Source organism: Chiloscyllium plagiosum, unplaced genomic scaffold (genome assembly GCF_037043375.1).
Source record: "Chiloscyllium plagiosum isolate Xiang-an unplaced genomic scaffold, Cpla_swu_hap1 HiC_scaffold_12, whole genome shotgun sequence".
Lineage (NCBI taxonomy): Eukaryota > Metazoa > Chordata > Chondrichthyes > Orectolobiformes > Hemiscylliidae > Chiloscyllium > Chiloscyllium plagiosum.
In genome coordinates this window covers 11,968,031-11,989,804 of record NW_028270150.1, presented here as the reverse complement: position 1 = coordinate 11,989,804, position 21,774 = coordinate 11,968,031, and the positions used below count along the sequence as shown (strand labels likewise).

The 21,774-nt window shown below is 43.4% G+C and overlaps 1 protein-coding gene across 3 annotated transcripts in view; it reads left to right on the top strand.

Annotated features, from left to right (window-relative positions):
- The window catches only part of LOC122555427 (SAM domain-containing protein SAMSN-1-like), a 173,849-nt gene that overhangs the window by 11,858 nt on the left and 140,217 nt on the right, over positions 1-21,774 (top strand). For 2 of the 3 annotated variants that reach the window (XM_043701420.2, XM_043701419.2), the window contains exons 2-4: positions 1,957-2,097; positions 18,688-18,737; positions 19,970-20,010. In XM_043701420.2, the coding sequence (XP_043557355.1) occupies positions 1,957-2,097; positions 18,688-18,737; positions 19,970-20,010 (232 nt within the window). The remainder of the gene's footprint in view (positions 1-1,956; positions 2,098-18,687; positions 18,738-19,969; positions 20,011-21,774) is intronic. The other variant, XM_087992454.1, reaches the window with a different exon arrangement.

The following is a 21,774-nucleotide window of genomic DNA, read 5'->3' as shown; positions in this document are numbered from 1 at the left end:
TAAGGAAGAATGTACTGTCATTAGAGGGAGTCCAGAGGAGGTTTACGGGAATGGTCACTGGGAATGAAGGGCTTGTCATTGGCAGAGCGGTTCATGACTCTGGGTGTGTACCTGATGGAGTTTAGAGGATCTCATTAAAACTTACAGAATACTGAGAGTCCTGGATAGAGTGGACATGGAGAAGAAGTTTCCACTAGCAGGAAAGACAAGAATCAGAGGCACAGCCTCAAAGTGAAGAGACAACCCTTTAAAACCAAGATGAGGAGAAATTTCTTGAGCCAGAGGGTGGTTAATCTGTGGAACTCATTGATGCAGAAGGCTGCGGAGACTAAGTCATTGAATTTAAGCAAGGTGGATGTCATACAATATGAATTCCCTGATTGGGGGTGGTTAACCTGGTCCAATCAAGGTTTCCTGGCTGACAGACATAAATAGGAGCATTCCCTATCCTCCCCTTCACTGTTTTGATCACATAGCATTGCCCTTCGATGTGAAGGGCACTGCTTGTCACTGGCCACTCGGGTGTTTTCCTATCTTCCTGGTGGTGGAAATTGAATAAAGATTCGTGCACTTTGTGTCTTTCACTGTGTCTCACACGTATACACACACACCATGGGTGCGGGGGAAAAAATAAGCACTACCGCACGTGGGTGGTAGTGTGGGGGTTAAATAAAAAAAAGTATAAAAAAAGAAAAAAAAAACAAAAAAAAAACTGGAGCATCAGGGGTTCTGTTCACTCTGAGAGCTGGCTCTGAACTAGCCGGGTTAATGTCAAGGACTATGCATGTGTAAGTAAAGGGTGACTGGGTAACAGGATATCAGCCTTCATGGAGTTATTTCAGGTGGATTCTTGATTAGTAAGGGGGATTAAGGGTTATATGGTAAAGGCAGAAGAATAGGGTTGAGAAGCATTTCAACCATAATCGCATGATGGAGTAGACTTGATGGGCCAAATGGCCTAAATCTGCTCCTATGTCTTATGAGTCACATGTAGACCACACTAAGTAAGGATGACAGATTTCCTTCCCTAAAAGAATTATTGAATTAGATTGGCTTTAATGATAATGATTACAGGGGAAACTATCAATTCATTAATACGCTAATGTGGGATTTGAACACATCCCTAGAATATTATTTTGGGATTTTAGAGTATCTGCCCCATGATATAGCTGCTGCACCACTACCTCACCACTCTCCATTTTTAAAATGTCTGTTGTCAGTACATCCACTGTGTTGTTAGGAATTAAATTCCTGGATTCTGATTTAGTGACAATTGCCAATATAATTCTGTGTGAAGAAAGTGTGTGTCTTGGAGGGAGCTCACATTTGGGGGTGTTCCCATGTGTCTTGCTGTGCTTGATGCTCTTGCTGGGAGATGTTCTAAGTTCAGAAGGTGCTGTCGAAGGAGCTCTGGTAAGTTGTCTCTTGTAGATGGTACACACTATGGCCATCATTGTTGGTGATGGATGGAGTGAATGTTTAAGATGTGGAATGGGTTGACAATTACGTGGGCTGCTTAGTCCTGAATGGTTGAACTTCTTAAGTGTTGGGAGTTGCACCTATCCAGGCAACTGGAGAATATAATGTCACATTATGACCAGCCATGGTCACAATGAATGGCCAAATGGTCTAATCCTGTTCCTATTTTCTACATTTCTATGTTTAATCCTTGCAAATGGAGGACAGACTTTGGGGTTGTAGGAAGTTATTCACTGCAGGATTCCCAATGCCTATCTGCTCTTCTAGCTACAGTATTTACGTGACTGGTCCATTTCAGATTCTGGTCAATAATAATCACTAGGACGTGTAATTCTGACAATGGTAATGCTATTCCACATCAACAGGATTTGGCTAACTTCCCAATGGTTGAAAATGGTCATTTGCCCTGTCTGAGACTTGACACCAACCCCATCATGTCTTTGTTTTAACAACTTGGTTTGATCTCATTGTACTCAGGAGGGTTCCATGGATAGTCTCTATGAACCTGTTAAAACTCATTCGAATAACCAAGCCTTGGCATGTGGAGCTAATGTCACTAATCCAAGTCTCCTGGACTCTACTCCAACACGGAAACTGCCTCGAAAATCAAGATCCTTGGTAAGTGAACAATTGCAATGTGCAATCCTGACACCTCTTGAATGCTGTGGCAATCATATTTGATGTTGTGGAAAACTCTGAACTTTGCACAGGGCAAACTCCACTTGAATTGAACTGCTGAGCTTTTCCAGCATTCTCTTTGTTTCGGATTTCCGGCATCCACTGTATTTCCCTTTTATCCGCCTGGATCTAAGCCCAGTCCTCCAGTCTGTATAACACTTCTGACTGAGAGGAGCAGTGAGCAGGTAATTACCCTGGTCTCAGGAGCTCAGTAGCTCCCCAGGTGGCATAACTGGAAACTGCAGTGTCAGACGAACCACTTCTTTCTTATTTTAAACTTCTTCAGTCTTCTTCCCCTCCCCCGGCTTTTTCACAAAACAGCCTAAAATTAGATCTCTCAGAAAAGCTGCGGAAAAAAAACAAAAAAGGACTGAGCTGCAAAAAGAGACTTTGAGTGCTGTCAGCTATCTTTGGCTAGAAATGCTGAAGTTTGCCTTGAATATTGACACATTAGGAACTAGAGAATAACAGAACTACAAAATTGTTACAGTGCAGAACTAAGCAAATCAGCCCATCGTGCCTGCACTGGTTTTATCCCTTCTTGCCAATCCCTACCTTTTCCCCATCTCCCCATTTCTATCCAAGTAACCATCCAATCCCCACTTGAATGTCTTAACTGAACCAGCTTCCACCACATTTCCAGGCAGTGTGTTTCACATCCTAACTACTCGCTTTGTAACAAATGTTTTATTTTCCCTCACATCATCCTTGCTTCATTTGCACATCATTTTGCATCCATGCCCTCACGCTCTTTTCTCTTTTACAAGCGGGGACAACTTTTCTCGAACCACTCTGACCAGCCCGCTCATAATTTTGTAAACCTCCATCAGATCTGGGCGGCACGGTGGCACAGTGGTTAGCACTGCTGCCTCACAGCGCCAGAGACCCGGGTTCAATTCCCGCCTCAGGCGACTGACTGTGTGGAGTTTGCACGTTTTCCCCATGTCTGTGTGGGTTTTCTCTGGGTGCTCCGGTTTCCTCCCACAGTCCAAAGATGTGCAGGTCAGATGAATTGACCATGCTAAATTGTCCCTAGTGTTAGGTAAGTGGTAAATGTAGGGTTATGGGTGGTTTGCGCTTCGGCGGGTCGATGTGGACTTGTTGGGCTGCAGGGCCTGTTTCCACACTGTAAAGTAATCTAATCTCCTCTTTGCCTTCTTCTCTCTAAGAAGAAGAACATCTCAACAATCCTGACTTCTTCAATTCGTCATCACAGAACTTTCCGTCCTGGAACCATTCTTGTAAATCTCTTCTGCCCTCTCTCCAATGCAATTGCATCTTTGCTATGATGTAGCACCTAGACATGTGCACAATGCTACAGCTGAGGTCTAACAAATGTCTTGTTTGTGTCAATATATTTAACCACCCATAATGTCCTTTGATCTTAGCTGTAAAAGCTCCAGTTATCCTTTTTGTAAGTGCCTGCAGAGCAACTGCTTCAATGAATGGGATGGAGTACTGTGCTGTCACCAGTCCTGAGAATGTGTTGCTAAAAAAGCACAGCAGGTCAGGCAACATCCAAGGAGCAGGAGAATCGACGTTTCGGGCATGAGCCCTTCTTCAGGAGTCCTCTTGCAAGGATGCCTTCCTTGAAGAAGCTCTCTTCCTCCCTCTACAAGGTCATTCCTGAAGAAGGGCTCATGCCCGAAACGTCGATTCTCCTGCTCCTTGGATGCTGCCTGACGTGCTGTGCTTTTCCAGCAACACATTTTCGGCTCTGATCTCCAGCATCTGCAGTCCTCACTTTCTCCTGTCACCAGTCCTCCTTTCTACACTGAGTCTAAGGGTCTGTTTGGTTAACAGTGTCAGAGGATAAACCACTGGCCAGGCTGAACAGAAAGAAGTGCCAAAATATAATTTATTGCACAATTGCACAGGGTACTTCAGTGGATCAGAGATAATTATTAAGTCTATAGTTGTACCTCCTTGAAATCAAGATCCACTATTCCCAGAGTCATCACAAAATTCCATAATTTTCCTGATTATAAGACCACAAGACATAGGAGCAGAAATTGGGTCATTCTGCTCTGCATTCAATCATGGGTGATGACCCAGATCAGACCCAAGTTGATAGAAAGCACAGATCAGGTTTCTGTACTTAACAAGAATGACTATCACAAGTAAACAGACTCGGGTTACAGGTAAACAGATATAAACTGTTGGCACCTAACACAACAAATTAAAACCCTGATCCCCTTATGGACTCCCCTTACGCACACACAGGGAATTATATGCTATGAGAGAAGGAAAGATGAATGACAGTCCAGTCATTCTCATACTCAAGTTACAAAGATGATTTGCATGATTCTTATGCTGGTCAGAATGCTGCTTTTCAATAACCTTTCTCTGGATGTTTTCATTGATTCACAAGAGACACACAGGTGGCTGTTTCTTTTATAAAAAGTCTTGAACTTGTCAGTTAAATGTTTCAGCTTACAACAATTGCGGAAGTAAGGATGAGATGAGATCAAATTGAGGTATTCAAGATGATAAAAGGTGTGGATAAAATAGACATGGAGTGGATACTTGCTCTTGTGGGACTTTCGAGGACAAGAGGGTCATGGTCCGAGGATAAAGGGTAACAAATTTAAAACGGAGTTAGGGAGAAGTTACTTCTCCCAAAGGGTTGTGAATCTGTGGGATTCACTATCCCAAAGAGCAGTAGATGCTGGGACAGTGAATAAATTTGAGGAGGAGTTAGCAGATTTTTAATTGGTAATGGGTTGAAGGGATATGGACAGAAGGCAGGAAAATGGGGATGAGGAACATATCAGCCATGATCGAATGGTGGAACAGACTCAATGGGCTAATTCTGCTCCTATATCGTATGAACCTATGAACTTATGAAAGATGAGTTAGGCTTTTTCAGAATTAAAATTGGGTTTGACTGCAGAGAACAGGGAAACTGATCCTGAGCAGATGGAGGTCAAAACACTGCTCTGTACTTTGTTACTAGCCTGAAGCTGCTCAGTTATTGAGTTTCCTGAAGAAGGGCCTGTGCCCGAAACGTCGAATCTCCTGTTCCCTGGATGCTGCCTGACCTGCTGTGCTGTTCCAGCAATAAAGTTTCAACTTTGATCTCCAGCATCTGCAGACCTCACTTTCTCCTCCAGTTATTGAGGAGCCAATTGCATAGTTGTTGGCCACCAAAAAAGCTTTCATCATTGATAATTGGTCAGTAGTCCATAGACCAGTCAACATCATATTGCCACCCAGCTCCATTGGTACATAGAACTCCTTGACTCCATTCACGAGCAACTTAATCTTCAAATGCTGCTTGTTAAAATGCTGTTTACATGATGCTTGCTGTGAGTGTCAGGTTATGTGCTTTATAAAACATGCAGCTATCCTTTAAAACACTGGTTCTTTTTTTCTTTCAGTCCACAAGATCATCATTAAACAAATAGATTGGATCCCATTCAATCCTCTGGTCAGGTAGGCAAAGTAGTGGAGTTCTCTCTGCTCAGGCTTGTGAATAGCACAGTCACCTCTGAGGTCCTTAATCTCATTTGAGATCCCTGGCCTCCACACCCCGGCCACAGGCCTGGCTCTGCACTTGGTAATACGTAAATGTTCCTGCTGTATCATGTTTTGCATTTTGTTCCTCAGTGAAGCTGGAATGACCAGCTTTTCATCAGCCACTAGCAGATTGTCTATAAGGGTGATATACTGTTGATACTCAAAATGGGTCTTTTTGTCTATAGTCTGTAACATTCTATTTCTGATGCTATGGTAGTTGATCTGATAAGACAACGATACTCACTCCTGTATCAAGCTTAAAATAAATAGATGCCCATTAACGGTGAATCACTAAATTTGCCAAAGAATGTCTCTGATATCCTTTCCAGTAATGGTGGTTCAATCACATTAATATCTTTTTATGAATTTTGACTGACTGCTGCTCAGAAACTGCTTCTTACTCTATACAACTTCTCGAAGCAACCTACAGTTTTCCAGATGTATTGTTCTTTGGTTGTAGCTGGGCACTGCTTGCACCTCAGAGACATTTTTTTTTACTGCACAGGATTGACACCGTCTGTTGTTATCTGCTGTTTGTTAACTCTTTGTTGTAGGCTTGTCAATCATGTCTTTTTGTTAGCCTCTGCTGCTCGTAGACTGTAAGAAATTGAAACAGGAGGAGGCCATTCGGCCCCTCGAGCCTGCTCGACCATTCAATAGGATCATGGCTGATCCAACATTCCTCATGTACACTTTCCTGCATTTTCCCTGTAAACGCTTGACTCTCCGACTGATAGAGAATCTAACTATCTCTGCCTTAAATGCACACAAGGCTAAGGTGGTTCATTTTATCTCAGGATCTCTCTGTGAGGCTCCCTGGTTCATGCTTCTCATGTAATTTGAAAATCTTTCTCCAGAGACAAATCTTCTTTGACTGCATCAATTATTCCCACAACAATTCTGTCACTTATGATTTCTGATTTTAAAGCTCTATAGCCACAGTCTTCTAAACTGCAGAATCCATTGATGGAATCATCTACGGATTGTTCTGGATGCTGAACTCTTCCGTTAAATCTTGGCCTTTTGAGGATTTTGGTTGTTCTCACGTTAACGTTTGAAGAACTTCTATGAGAGCATCTCTGCTACCTTTTGTATTTTAGCAGTAGGTCTTTAGAATATGGTCAGAAGTCAGATGACACCAGGTTATAATTCAACAGATTTATTTGAAATCTCAAGCTTTCGGAGTGCTGCTCCTTTGTCAGCTTGTGATTTGAAATAAACCTGTTGGACCATAACCTGGTGTCGTCTGATTTTTGACCTTGTCCACTCGAGTCCAACATCAACACCTCTACATCTTTAGAATACAATAGTGTACATACTTGTTCAGCTTGAGATCCAGTGTTTACTTTTTAAAAAATTCTGTACATTAAGACTTGTTTTCTCTAAATGCCCAATCCTGTGTTTAGTTGGGCCCATCTGTTACATTAAACGTGACATTTGAGTCAGTATATTTGCTCTTGCCATTTCCTTCTTAATATGATTACTTATTCTTTAAAGCTGCTTTAAATCTGCAACATTTCAATGGTGTTGTAATCTTCAGGCTTTTCATCTTGAATCTTGCATTAAATCAAGGTTTAATATATCTGCATGATAGCAATGCTGTCATCTTGTGACTGTTTGCAATCATTTAAACTCTATTATAGCGATGTCATATTCTTTATTCTAATAAAGCTTTTAATCCTCCATTACGGCAAAGTTGTTATGTTTTCCTCCTTTACATTCTGTGAAGTAACAACCTGTATCTCTGAGTTGTTCTCTGTGAGCTTGCTGTATCTATTTTAATCAAAATGGATGTTTCCTGCCTCCTGATGGTAAATGGGGGTAGTCTGTCATTCTGCACCCAAGGTATAGGTTGTCTTGTTTTTGTGGGCAAAAGGGACACTCCCTCTCATTTCACAGCCTAATACATGTTATGCATATCTTTCCCTAACTTTTAAATAAATCTCTGTGATTGCTGGCGTAATAAAACTTGCTACCAAATTTGTGATTTAAATTATATGTTTCCTGACTTTATATCCATCTTAAAACTCTTCTCAGTATCGACTTCTGTCAGACTCTATCTTCTAAACCTTTATAAATTGTCCTTTTGTCACCTTAAATCTGTTCCATGACATTCCCAAAGCTCTGCCCTTGGTATTAATTAATTTAATATCCCTTGACTTTACTTGCTTTGCTTTCTGATACACATCACAATGGCAGCAATGCTGATTGGTAAGTGTTCCTTAAGACCAGCCTGACCCAAAACACCGTCCCTTGTCCACAGGAATTTTTAACTTAAGCTTTGGAGCTTCAAAATGGTTTTTATCCAAACCACCCACAAATCAGGACGTATCTTACTAGTCCTTCAACCTGAAGAGCGTTGTAATTGCCAATTGTGAATTGGGTTTGTTTTCTCTCTCTAACCCTAACTCTCACATCATATTTTTGTGACATCGATTTCCTGCTCCTCGGATGCTGCCTGACCTGCTGTGCTTTTCCAGCGCCACTCTAATCTAGACTCTGATTTCCAGCATCTGCAGTCCTCACTCTTGCCAGCATGTTTTTGTGCCTCTTGCCAGCTGTCAGGTGGAGGTTTTAACCGGGAGTGTATTTCCCATACGTTCTGATGACTGCATCTGTTGTTGCTGCTAACTGTCAGCCTGAATATTCTCAAAGTAATAATGTTATTAAAGCGATAAACACACTTGTCTTCTGAAAACATTTTCCCATTGATTTTGCTTTTCAGCGTTGGTTCCTTGAAATATTTAAGAAACAATCCCACACTTGATCACCATATTTTTCATTTTACAGAACCAAGTATTGCCAGCTAATGGTTGGATTATAGTACAGCCATTAATACTCCTTCCTAGATTGGGTCCAAGGGATTCATCTGTCGACAGTGGTAGGGAACATCTTGAGGAAGATGCACTTGTCTTAGCAATGAGAAGTATTTTGTTGCATGACAGCAAGAAATAGATATATAGAATGCCTGCAGTGCGTAAAGAGACCATTCGGCCCATCGGATCTGCACTGACCCTCAGAACAGTGTGATGATGCTGCTTCTTTAACACGGTTATGTTGTCCCTGTTTCTTTCTCAAAAGTGTTGTACGAGGCAGAGCTGCCGAGAAGTCTGGCTTGGATGGGTTTTAAGGCCAATTTGATTATAGCTAACAGACCCTGCCTCAGGCAAGAGGCTTTCAACTTTAAAAAAAATTTGTAGAATGAAAGGGGAGTGGCCAGTTCCCCCTACTCAACCTTTCTCTGGTTTGGTTTTAGCAGTCTAGCAGTTCACTTTAAACTGGTGAAAGAAATAGCTACATGGAAGTGGCGGTCCATGCTGAATCTCTCTGCATCTCCTTCTCCCTTCTTGTCTGATTTTACCTTTTTTGCCAAGGTGGTGTTTATGGGGATTGTTGCAGGAAAAGCATAATTAAGTTGGGATAATCTGTTGAGTTTTCGGATAGGTTAAATTATTCTATGTGGTGTTGCGTTTTTGTGTTTCATTCAGTAATCTCACAAATAAATTCTGTTTTGTCTAAAACTAAGTGATTGGGCCAACTGCATCCCTCCTGGAATATCCACCTAAACCTGCTTAAAACAACGAGCAAAGTTAGGGTCTAGGCTACTTTCTTGAAATGCTTTGAGGAGGTCTGGCCTGGTCCATAACAAGAGCACCCACAGACCCAGCCCACTACTCCATCCTTGTAACCCCACATTTCCCATGAGTAACACACCTAGCCTGTACTCTACGGGGCAATTTAGCATGACCAATTCACCTAACCTGCACATCTTTGGACTGTGGGAGCAAACCAGAGCACTTTAAGGAAACTCACAGGGAGAATATGCAATCTTCACACAGACGGTCACCCATGGATGGAAGCAAACCCAGATCCCTGGCGCTGTTAGCACTGATAACCACTGAGCCAAAACTGTGCCCTGTAATAGATGCCATAGATATAATTTTGAGTTAGATATAATTCTGAAGACTACCAGGAGCAGAAATGACATGTCAGACCTCATCAGGTTTTCAAGTTGGACTCCTCTCCCATTCTTCACTAAATGTGTCTGACATGCTCAGATTGGGTGGAGCCTAATGCGGACTCCAACATTAACAGTCTCAGAACCATTTCCTTATATGGCAATCTCCTGCACCCTTTTTTATGGGGGGGAGGGACAGAGAGAAAGTTTGAGGTTTCCAAACCATTTTGGTCAAGATGTCATTTGTGATTTTGACAGTGAGTGGCCTAACTCTAAAAACGTGCATTAAAATCGCGGCCTTGCTTCAAAAATTGCTTCATTGGAAGCAAAGCACATTGAGACATCCAGTGGCTGTGATAAGTGCCTGATAATTACAAACATTTCTTCCTTTTTATTTTATTTTAAAGTTATGTCATTCTTGTGCGTCTCACCAGAGGAAATGATGTCTCAAAAATAGCTCAGTACTTGAAGTAGATTTTATATTTACCCGAACAAATCCTTTCATGTTTTTAGCCACCTTGATCAGATAACCTCCTAATCCCCTATAGTGAAGAGAATATTGAGTTTATGTAACCTGGCCTCATATTTAACCTTGGGAGTACTTCCAGCTCTGACCAATGTTTCTATTATATGATGTCGTGTTTTATCTGTCCCTTTCATAATGAAATTTAAACAGGACGGACCTTTACTCATTGGAGTTTCGAGAAGTATGAGGTGATCTTATTAAAATATGTCAGATTCCAAGGGGACTTAACGGGGTGGATGCTGAACTGATGGTTTAGCTCATTAAAAAAAAACAAAAGCACTGCAGATGCTGGAGATCAGAAACAACAACAGAAATTGCTGGAATATCTCAGTAGGTTTGGCAGCATCTGCGGAGAGAAATCAGAATTAACGTTTTGGGTCCAGTGAGCCTTCATAAGAACTGCAGTTCAGCAATTCCTGTGAAGGTTCAACTCAGGAAGCATGTTTAAACATTCTAGGGGGTCTCCCATTTAAGATGGAAATGAAAAAGATTTCTTTTCTAAGGTCATTAGACTTCCCTCCTGCAGTGAGCAGTGGAAGCTGACTCTTATGGTTTCAAGGCTGAGTTAGACAGATTGTTGATTGATAAGGGAGTCAAACATCCAGCAGACAGACAAGAGGTGAAATTAAGGCCATATTAAATCAATCATGATCTTTTAAAATGGTGGAACAGCACAAAGGTCTGAATGGCAAACCAGTGCTCCTCTTGCATTCACAGTCCAAATAATTCCTGGATTTTCCCTGGAATTGTGGAATCTTTTGTGGTGAACAAAACCTCATAAGTTTTGCCAGCTGTAGCTCATTGGTGAGCCCTCCTGCTACTGAGACAGGAATCTCTGAGTTGCTATAATCTGGATGAGATGTTAACCCAAGGCCATGGCTGCTTTCTCAAGTGGGTTTAAAAGATCCTTTGAAGCAGAATTGATCCTGTTGCCCTGATCAACACATATCCCTCCATTCATATGATGAGAAAATAATGGATTTACTGAATTATTTTCACAAGGCCGTTTGTAGACACTTGCTATGTGTAAGTTGCCCACTGCATTTCTGAGATTATAATGGTGGCTGCATTTCAGAGGTTTATTGGCTGTGAGACACCTTGAGACTTCATGATGTTATAAAAGTTGCTATAAAAATCAGACTTTTGTTTTCTGACATACATCACGGGGAATCTCCCGGGGAGTGTTGCTGAACAAAGAGACCTTGGAGTGCAGGTTCATAGCTCCTTGATAGGATAGTGAAGAAGGCATTTGACATGCTTGCCTTTATTGGTCAGTGCATTGTGTTTAAGAGTTGGGATTTCATACTGCAGCTGAATAGGATATTGGTTAGGCCACTTTTGGCATACTGTATTCAATTCTGGTCCCCCTCCTTTAGAAAAATGTTGCGAAACTTGAAAGGGTTCAGAAAAGATTTAAAAGGATGCCACCAGGGTTGGAGGTAGGGAGAGATTGAATAGGCTGGGGTTGTTTTCCCTGGTCCCAGGGAAGGCTGAGGGGTGATCTTATAGAGGTTTATAAAATCATGAGGGGCATGGATAGGGTAAATAGACAAGGTCGTTTCCCTGGGGTGGGGGAGTCCAGAACTAGAGGGCATAAATTTAGGATGAGATGGGAAAGATTTAAAAGGGACTTAATGGGCAACCTTTTCATGCAAAGGGTGGTGTGCATATGGAATGAGCTGCCAGAGGAAGTGGCGTAGGCTGATACAATTACAACATTTAAAAGGCATCTAAATGTATATATAAATAGAAAAGGTGTAGAGGGATATGGGCCAAATCCTGGAAAATAACACTCTAATTTAGGATAGCTGGTTAGCATGGATGAATTGAATCGAAAGGTCTGTTTTCATGCTGTGCAGCCCTATGACTCTATGACTGTTAATCTACTGAGATTCCAGGAGGACAGGACATTTTTGTAAACTGAGCTGGAGGCTATGTGCCAAAGGCAGGTACAGTATGTGAATTAAACCACAGATTAGCCATAATCCCATTGAATGATAGAACAGGCTCAAGGGGCTGAATGGCCTACCACTGTTTCTAAATTCATATCACGAATGTCACATCTGATAAATGGTCTGTAAATAAGCTAAACGTGAATGAGGATAATTCCCAATGTTGAAGAGCTATTGGAGCAGGGGCAGGAGTAGATTAGGGTTGGGTTTCGGGTTGATGTAGGCGGGGGTGCTCTTTGTTAAAAAAAAGTCACAATTCCTTCCACTTTTTGGAATTGATTGACCAAGACAAAGGCTGTCAAACTGTTTTCTGTGTCAGAAAATTGTGCAATAAAGTTTATACGAAGGTACCAGAGAGGAGATGAGGAGAACTGCTTTATTTGCAGTGAATGGTTGTGATGGCGTCAGCATTGGCTAAAAGCAGACTCGCTGGTTGTTTTCAAATCTACAAGAAGGGAAGACAATTACAGGTGCTCAGCAAGAGAACAGGAGAGTGGGAGTAATTGAATAATTCTTCAGAAGAGCCAGCACAGGCACAATGGTCTGAATACTGTCCTTCATTCCTGAATACTTCTCGTGGTTTGTATCCCAGCTCGAGATTATGTATTGAGGACATTGCAAAGGAAAGTAATAAAATGTTCAAATTAAGTGAGATCAGATTACTTCAGCAACTGTACGATTTATTGATTTACTCATATTCAGCCCCATCACAGGCTTTTCAACAGTTACTCACTGTTACATACTTATTGTTCCCTGAAGTCTGAAGTAATCACGCTATTTTGCAGAAATACAGCAGCTGTTATTGAATATATTACTCAGAGCTCAACTTCATGCTGCAGAATGATACATTTTTTACACAGGCTGCAGTAGAAACAGGGCATAAGATTTAGAAGTAGGCCATTCAGCCCATTGAGAGAAAGTGAGGGCTGCAGATGCTGGAGATCAGAGCTGAAAATGTGTTGCTGGAAAAGCGCAGCAGGTCAGGCAGCATCCAAGGAGCAGGAGAATCGACGTTTCGGGCATAAGTCCTTCTTCAGGAATGAACCCATTGAATCTAGTCCACCATTCAATGAAATTAAGGTTGAGCTGGTCATCCTCAAGGAGAAAGTGAGAACTCCTGGGATGCTGCCTGACCTGCTGTGCTTTTTTAGCACCACCCTTTTCGACTCTGATCACCCTCAACTCCACTTATTACCTTTTCCCTGTAACCCTTGATTCTGTTACTAATTTAAAATCTGTCTCTCTCAGCCTTGAATATACTTAATGATCCAACCTCTATACCCCGCGGTGATAAAGAATTCGGTTAGAGACAAAAAAAACTACAGACGTTGGATTCCGAAATAGACAAGCAGGAGGCTGGAAGAGCACAGCAAGCCGGGCAGCCTCAGGAGGTGGGGAAGTTGACGTTTTAGGTGTAACCTTTCTTCAGAACTTGGGGGTAGGTGTGGGGGTGCTGCAGATAAAGAGGAAGGCAGGGGCAGAGTGGTGAAGCGGGGATAGTTGAAGACAGGTAGAGCGTATGAGCAGTGGAGCGGGGAACGGGAAGAGGTGTGGTGGAGGGCTGTCTGGATGATAGAGGGAGGAGAAACAAATTGTTCAAAATAGGTGGACATCTGGGATGCTCTTGAGTGGAATGTCTCCTCATCTGAGCAGATATGGCGGAGGCGGAGGAATTGTAAGACTGGGATGGAGTTCTTGCAGGATGGGATGAGGTGTAATCCAGGTATTTATGGGAGTCTGTGGGTTTGTAATGAACATTCGTCAGGATACTGTCTCTGGAGATGGAAATGATGAGGTTGAGAAAGGGACGGGAGGTGTCCGACATGGACCAAGTGAATTTGAAAGTGGGTTGGAAGTTGTGGGCGAAGTCGATGAACTGTTCCAGTTCAGCCTGGGTGTAGGACGCTGCACCCGTCATCAATGTAACGGCAAAAGAGTTGGGCACAGTGCCTCTGTCGGTACTGAAGAGGGACTGTTCAACATGGCTAACAAAGAGGCAGGAGTAGCTGGGGCCAATCCGAGTACACATGGCCACTCCTTTCATTTGGAGGCAAGTCTCTCCAACTGACCCCACCCCCCGAGTCCCCCTCCACCAATACCCTCCTCTGCCTCACTGAACTGGTCCTCACCCTCAATAACTTTTCCTTTAACTCCTCCCATTTTCTCCAAATCCTACCACCCCACCAATCTCCCCATCTAAAGCATCATCCTTAAACATTTTTGTCAACTCCAACTAGACCCACCATCAAAAACATCTTTGCCTCCCCACTGTCTCTGCCTTCCTCAAGGACCGTTCCCTCCCACAGTCCTTTGTTTATGCCACTCTCCCCACCGACACCCCTCCACCCGCATCCCCACCATCACCTCCCCCGCGCCCTCAAACTCCCAGGTCTCTTTCCCTGCAACCAGAAAAGATGCAAAACCTGCCAGCACACCTCCTCCCTCACCTCCATCCAGGGCCCCAAACAGTTCTTCCAGGTGAGACACAGCTTCACCTGCCTCTCCTCCAACCTAGTTTACTGCATCAAGTGCTCCCAATGTGATCTTCTCTACATTGGGGGGACCGAACATAAATTTAGGAAGTAGCTCAGCAAGCATCTCAGCTGAGCCCACAGGGGCCGACCGGACCTCCCAGTCTCCATCCATTTTAATTCCCCTTCCCACTCCATTTCCAACATGACCATCCTTGACCTTCTCCATTGTCAAAATGAACCACAGCGCAAATTGGAAGAACAATACCTCATCTTCCACCTGGGCAGCCTACAGCCCGGAGGACTCAACATTGAGTTCTTCAATTTCAAATAACCTCCCTCGTCCAGCTCCCTTCACAGCCCCTCCCCCTCCCTTCCACTCCTCCCTGCCAACAACCAAATTCATTCCTCACATTGACCAAACAGGTCATACTCTCTACCTGTCTTCACCTATCCCACTTCACCACCCTGTATCTGCCATCCCCTTTATCTGCAGCTCGCCCCACATCCACCTGAGTCCCGAAGAGAAGTTACACCCTAAACGTCGATTTCTCCACCTCCTAATGCTGCCTGGCTTGCTGTGTTCATCCAGCCTCCTGTCTGTCTATTATGGTAAAGAATTCCACAGGTCTATTACTGTTATGAAGTTGAAGGCATGTCTGTGCCTTTAAGAGAGAGTGAATGCTGTTTTGCACTGAGAGCACCTGTCATATGACTAGCCAACAGTCCCAGAGTGTATTGAAAATGGCTGTAAAATTGATACTTGAGTTGGTTGCTGTTTAACAACAATTCAAAATTAACTAATTAATTTAAATTATGCGCCAGGATACTAAAACCTAGTTGAGTTTGAAGTTATTGTTTTGCCAACATCAAACCAATGAGACGATCTGATGTCCTCTAAAAAGGGAGTATAATTGTTGATTCCTGATGAAGGGCTTATGCCCGAAACGTCGATTCTCCTGCTGCTCGGATGCTCCAGCATCACACTCTCGACCCCGGTATTAAAAGAAAGGCAGGCATTTTGAAAGTCAGATAGACCAACTGCCATTGAAACATTCTCTATCAAAGTGCTTTATTGGAACAGTATATTGTTATAGAGTTGGAGGCATGTAATAAGCAGTTAAGAGAAAGGGGAGCTTAGAGTTGTGAATAGTTATTGTTTAATGTTCACTTTTTGAGTTAAAGAATAAATTGATATTATTTTCTTTAAGCAGTGAAATTTGGGAGTTCTCTATCACTCATACTTTAACAGATTATGAGGCAAGGTGAGCTTTTCTGGGTGTTAGCTTAGTTAACAGAGGGGTTCACCTCCATGTCATAACACTACCCTCTTGGAGAATAAATTCCTCCTTATCTCTGTCTTAAACGCACGATCCCTTATTCAGAGATTAAGCCCCCAGGTCTTCGACCTTCCCACAAGGGAAAACAACCCTTTCTCATCTGCTCTGTCAAGTCTCTTAAGAGTTTGTGAGAAGATTTGTAGCTCGGGTGCTCGTTGTTGTGGTTCTATTCGCCGAGCTGGGAATTTGTGTTGCAGACGTTTTGTCCCCTGTCTAGGTGACATCCTCAGTGCTTGGGAGCCTCTGGTGAAGCGCTTCTGTGATCTTTCCTCCGGCATTTGTAGTGGTTTGAATCTGCCGCTTCCGGTTGTCAGTTCCAGCTGTCCGCTGCAGTGGTCGGTATATTGGGTCCAGGTCGATGTGCTTATTGATTGAATCTATGGATGAGTGCCATGCCTCTAGGAATTCCCTGGCTGTTCTCTGTTTGGCTTGAAATGTGTTGCTGGAACAGCGCAGCAGGTCAGGCAGCATCCAGGGAACAGGAGAATCGACGTTTCGGGCATAAGGCCTTCTTCAGGAACCCTTCTTTGGGCTTATGCCTGAAACGTTGATTCTCCTGTTCCCTGGATGCTGCCTGACCTGCTGCGCTGTTCCAGCAACACATTTTCAGCTCTGATCTCCAGCATCTGCAGACCTCACTTTCTCCTCTGTTTGGCTTGTCCTATAATAGTAGTGTTGTCCCAATCGAATTCATGTTGCTTGTCATCTGCGTGTGTGGCTACTAAGGATAGCTGGTCGTGTCGTTTCATGGCTAGTTGGTGTTCATGGATGCAGATTGTTAGCTGTCTTCCTGTTTGTCCTATGTAGTGTTTTGTGCAGTCCTTGCATGGGATTTTGTACACTACATTGGTTTTGCTCATGCTGGGTATCGGGTTCTTCATTCTGGTGAGTTGTTGTCTGAGAGTAGCTGTTGGTTTGTGTGCTGTTATAAGTCCTAGTGGTCGCAGTAGTCTGGCTGTCAGTTCGGAAAAACTCCTGATGTATGGTAGTGTAGCTAGTCCTTTGGGTTGCGGCATGTCCTCATTCCGTTGTCTTTCCCTTAGGCATCTGTTGATGAAATTGCGCGGGTATCCGTTTTTGGCGAATACATTGTATAGGTGTTCCTCTTCCTCTTTTTCCAGTTCTGGTGTACTGCAGTGTGTTGTGACCCTTTTGAACAGTGTCTTAATGCAACTTCTTTTGTGTGTGTTGGGGTGGTTGCTTTCGTAGTTCAGGACTTGGTCTGTGTGTGTGGCTTTCCTGTGTACCTTTGTGGTGAATTCTCCGTTGTGTGTTCTCTGTACCATCAGGTCTAGGAATGGGAGTTGGTTGTCCTTTTCTTCCTCTCTAGTGAATCGGATTCCTGTGAGTGTGGCATTGATGATCCGGTGTGTGTTTTCTATTTCTGTGTTTTTAATGATTACAAAGGTGTCATCGACATATCTGACCCAGAGTTTGGGTTGAATTTGTTCTAATCTTTGCATTACCGCTTCTGCTATGAGTCCAGAGATGGGTGAGCCCATGGGTGTGCCGTTGATTTGTTCATATATTTGGTTGTTGAATGTGAAGTGTGTTGTGAGGCACAGGTTCAGTAGTTTGAGTATGCCGTCTTTGTTGATAGATTCAACGTCCTGTTGTCTGTTCTGTATGTCCAGCAGGTTGGCTATTGTTTCTCTGGCGAGGGTTTTGTCGATAGAGGTGAACAGTGCTGTTACATCGAATGAAACCATGGTTTCTTCCTTGTCTATGTGTATATTTCTGATGATGTCCAAGAATTCCTGTGTTGATTGTATAGAGTGTCTGGATCCGCTGATCAGGTGTTTCAGTTTCTGCTGTAGTTCTTTAGCCAGTTTGTGTGATGTGTCCCTGGTAGTGATACTGTGGGTCTGAGTGGGATGTCTGGTTTGTGTACTTTAGGTAGTCCATAGAATCTGGGGGTGTTGTTGCTTTCAGGTTTCATTCTTTGTAGGTCAGACCTGGTTATCTGTCCGTTTTTTTGTAGGTTCCTCAGTGTGTTGTTTATCCTATTGGTGAGCTGTGGGGTGGGGTCATGAACACCAACTAGCCTCGAAATGACACGACCAGCTATCCTTAGTAGCCACACATGCAGATGACAAGCAACATGAATTTGACTGGGACAACACTACTATTTTAGGACAAGCCAAACAGAGAACAGCCAGGGAATTCCTAGAGGCATGGCACTCATCCACAGATTCAATCAATAAGCACATCAACCTGGACCCAATATACCGATCACTGCAATGGACAGCTGGAACTGACAACCGGAAGCGGCAGATTCAAACCACTACAAATGCCGGAGGAAAGATCACAGAAGCGCTTCACAGGAGGCTCCCAAGCACTGAGGATGTCATCGAGGCAGGGGACAAAACGTCTGCAACACAAATTCCCAGCTCGGCGAACAGAACCACAAGTCTCTTAAGAATTTTGTATATTTCGATCAGGTCACCTCTTATTGTTCTTTATTCCAATGAGTGCGGTCCCAATTTACTCAACCTCTCCTCATAAGATAATTGAATGAATCTTCTGTCATCTGCCTCCATTGTTGAATATCTTTCCTTACATAAATGGCCTTAAACTGCTTACAGTATTCCAGCTGTGGTCTGTCTAGTGCCTTGTATAGTATTAGCAAAAAAACCTTGCTACGTTTATATTCCATTCAATAAAGTGATGTGACATCCCAGATGCTTACATCTACTTGTGTGTAACAAGAAAGTTGATCATTCTTTTTTAAAAAAACGACATTTTATTTTCTATCTGTTTCTAGGAGTTCTCTGAAGCAAGCAAGCTAGAGAAAAAGCGACTGAAAAAGGCAAAGTAAGTTGAATTTATTGTTTCTGATATGAAATTGTTTTTGAATGAAGGTTTTCCTATTCTCCTACTAATTTTCTGGCTGAGGCTGTCAAAACATCGACTCTCCTGCTCCTCGGATGCTGCCTGACCTGCTGTGCTTTTCCAGCACCACACGTTTTGACTCTGATCTCCAGCATCTGCAGTCCTCACTTTCTCCTGAACTCTCTCATTGCTAGGCCTGTGGTGAGCTGGGAGCTCCAAGTGTCAACAGACCAATGAATAAAGACAATTGGGGAATCCAGGACTTGACTAACTTAAGGGATGTGAGATTTACGATTATGTACCTGCAGAAGCTGAAATTGTTCTCTGTAGACTATTTGCCCTGGAGGTGGAAGTGGGTACTGCAGATACTGGAGATTAGAGTCAACATGAGAGTGGTGCCGGAAAAGCACAGCAGGTAAGGCAACTGCTAAATTGCCTGTAGTGTTAGGGGCAGGGGTAAGTGTAAGGGAATGGGTCTGGATGGGTTGCGCTTCGGCGGACTTGTTGGGCTGAAAGGCCTGTTTCCACAGTAATCTAAATCTAAATCTAAATAAAAATCTGAGGAGAAGGAAAATCGGCGTTTCGGGCAAAAAGGCTCTGTTTGCTTTGGAGTACTGTTCAAATCGAGTTGTAGGCTGCTTGTTATTGTATGCTCGTCCAATACACTCTGTTTCTGAGTAGATCAAATTTGTTTGTTGTAAGATAGACTACATTTCCTGTGAGTCCTGTCATAAAACACATCTCTGTTTTGACTCATTGACTCACATGTTGTTGTCAATAGAAGCATTTAGAAAGATACAAGTAGAGAGACTTGTACATTCATCTTATATTGACATTATTCTTTACAACAAATGGGTGGCACAGTGGCTCAGTGGCTAGCACTGCTGCCTCGCAGCATCACAGACCCAGGTTTGATTCCTGCCTTGGGTGACTGTGTGGAGTTTGCACATTTTCCCTGTGTCTGCATGGGTTTCCTCCCACAGTCCAAAGGTGTGCAAGTTAGGGCGGATTAGCCATGGGAAATTACCCATTCTGTTAGGTGCATTAGTAAAGGGTAAATGTTGGGAAATGGGTCTGGGTGGGTTACTCTTTAGAGGGTAACCTATTAGGCCAAATGGCCTGCTTCCACACTATAGGGAATCTAAAAATGTTTGTCCACCTTTTAAATTCTTGCATATTAATTATCTGTCTTAATTCTCTTCTTTTTTGTTAAGACACTTTACTCAGAGGCCGGGATCCGATGGCTCGTCCTTTGGTTTGTAGCTATTCCTTTGCTGAACATATACATGTGTCTGTCTATGTGATAATCTGATTGTTGTGGAGATGAATAACCCTTTTCCTTCACAAATACTCCCTTTTGCCAAACTCAGCTGAACCCAGGGAGTTGCAAGAGTGAGGTAATTGTTTACCATGTGCAGTGGTTGAGGAAAATGGCATTGATACATTCAAAGTGATGACAAATAAGTATGCAAGGGAGGAGGGAACGGAAGGAGGAGCTGATAGGATTGGAGTAGGAGCAAATTACTACAGATGCTGGAATCTGTACTGAATACAACAAACGCTGGAGATCGCAGCAGGTCAGACAGCATCCATGGAGAGAGAGCAAGCTAACATTTCATGTCGAGATGACTCTTCTTCAGAGCTCCAATGAAGAAGTTATTTAAACGCAAAACATTAGCTTGCTCTCTCTCCATGGATGCTGTCTGACTGGCTGTGTTCTCCAGGATTGGAGTGGTATCGAATACAAACAACTGGTTCAGAGTAGATGTGCCACATGTTCTGTTTCTGTGCTGTACATTTCTAAGTAATTTCTGATGAGCATCTTTATGTTGCATCAGCGCCTAAACAGCAGGAGATGGCCATTACAGTGTCCTATGCCAATACTTTAGTGTCCTGGTACACCACCTCTCCATGTATCCTGTGCCCACTGAGCTAAGTGATCCCACAACCAACGGATCAGGTCTAAACTCTGCAGTCCTGCCACATCCAGTCGTGAATGGTGGTGGGCGATTAAGCAACTCACTGGAGGAGGAGCCTCCACAAGTATCCCCATCCTCAATGGTGGAAGAGCCCAGCACATCAGTGCAAAAGATAAGGCTGATGCATTCACAGCAATCTTCAGCCAGAAGTACTGAGTGGATGATCCATCTCGGCCCCCTCCTGAGGCCCCTAGCATCACAGATACCAGTCTTCAGCCAATTTGATTCACTCCATGTGATATCAAGGAACAGCTGGAGGCACTGGATGCTGCAAAGGCTGCTGGTCCTGACAAAATTCTGGCAACACTTTTGAAAACTTATCCTCTGTTCCCCTAGCCAAGCTGTTCCAGTACAGTTACAACACTAGCATCCACCTGACAATGTGGAAAATTGCCCAGGTATGTCCTGTACACAAAAAGCAGGACAAATCCAACCCGGCCAATTCCCGCCCCATCAGTCTACTCTTGATCATCAGTAAAATGATAGAAGGTGTCATCAACAGGGCTATCAAGCAGCACCTGCTCAGCAAATAACCTGCTCAGTAATGCCCAGTTTGGGTTCCGCCAGGGGCACTCAGCTCCTGGCCTCATTACAGCCTTGGTTCAAACATGGACAAAAGAGCTGAATTCCAGAGGGTGAGGTGAGCGTGACAGCCCTTGGCATCAAGGCTGCATTTGACTGAGTGTGGCATCATGTAGCCCTGGCAAAACTGGAATCAATGGATATTGGGGGCAAATGCTCCGGTGGTTGGAGTTATACCTGACACATAGGAAGATGGTCTTAGTTGTTGGAGGTCAGTCATCTCAGCACCAGGACATCTCTACAAGAATCACTTAGGGTAGTGTCCTTGGCCCAGCCATCTTCACCTGCTTCATTAATGACCTTCCCTCCATCGTAAGATCAAAAGTGGGGATGCTCGTTGACGATTGCACGATGTTCAGCACCATTCATGACTCCTCATAACATCGAACACGTCTTCCACTGCCTCCGCCTCTGAGCTTACATTTTCAATTAAGACTCCCATCACCTTTCGAGTACCC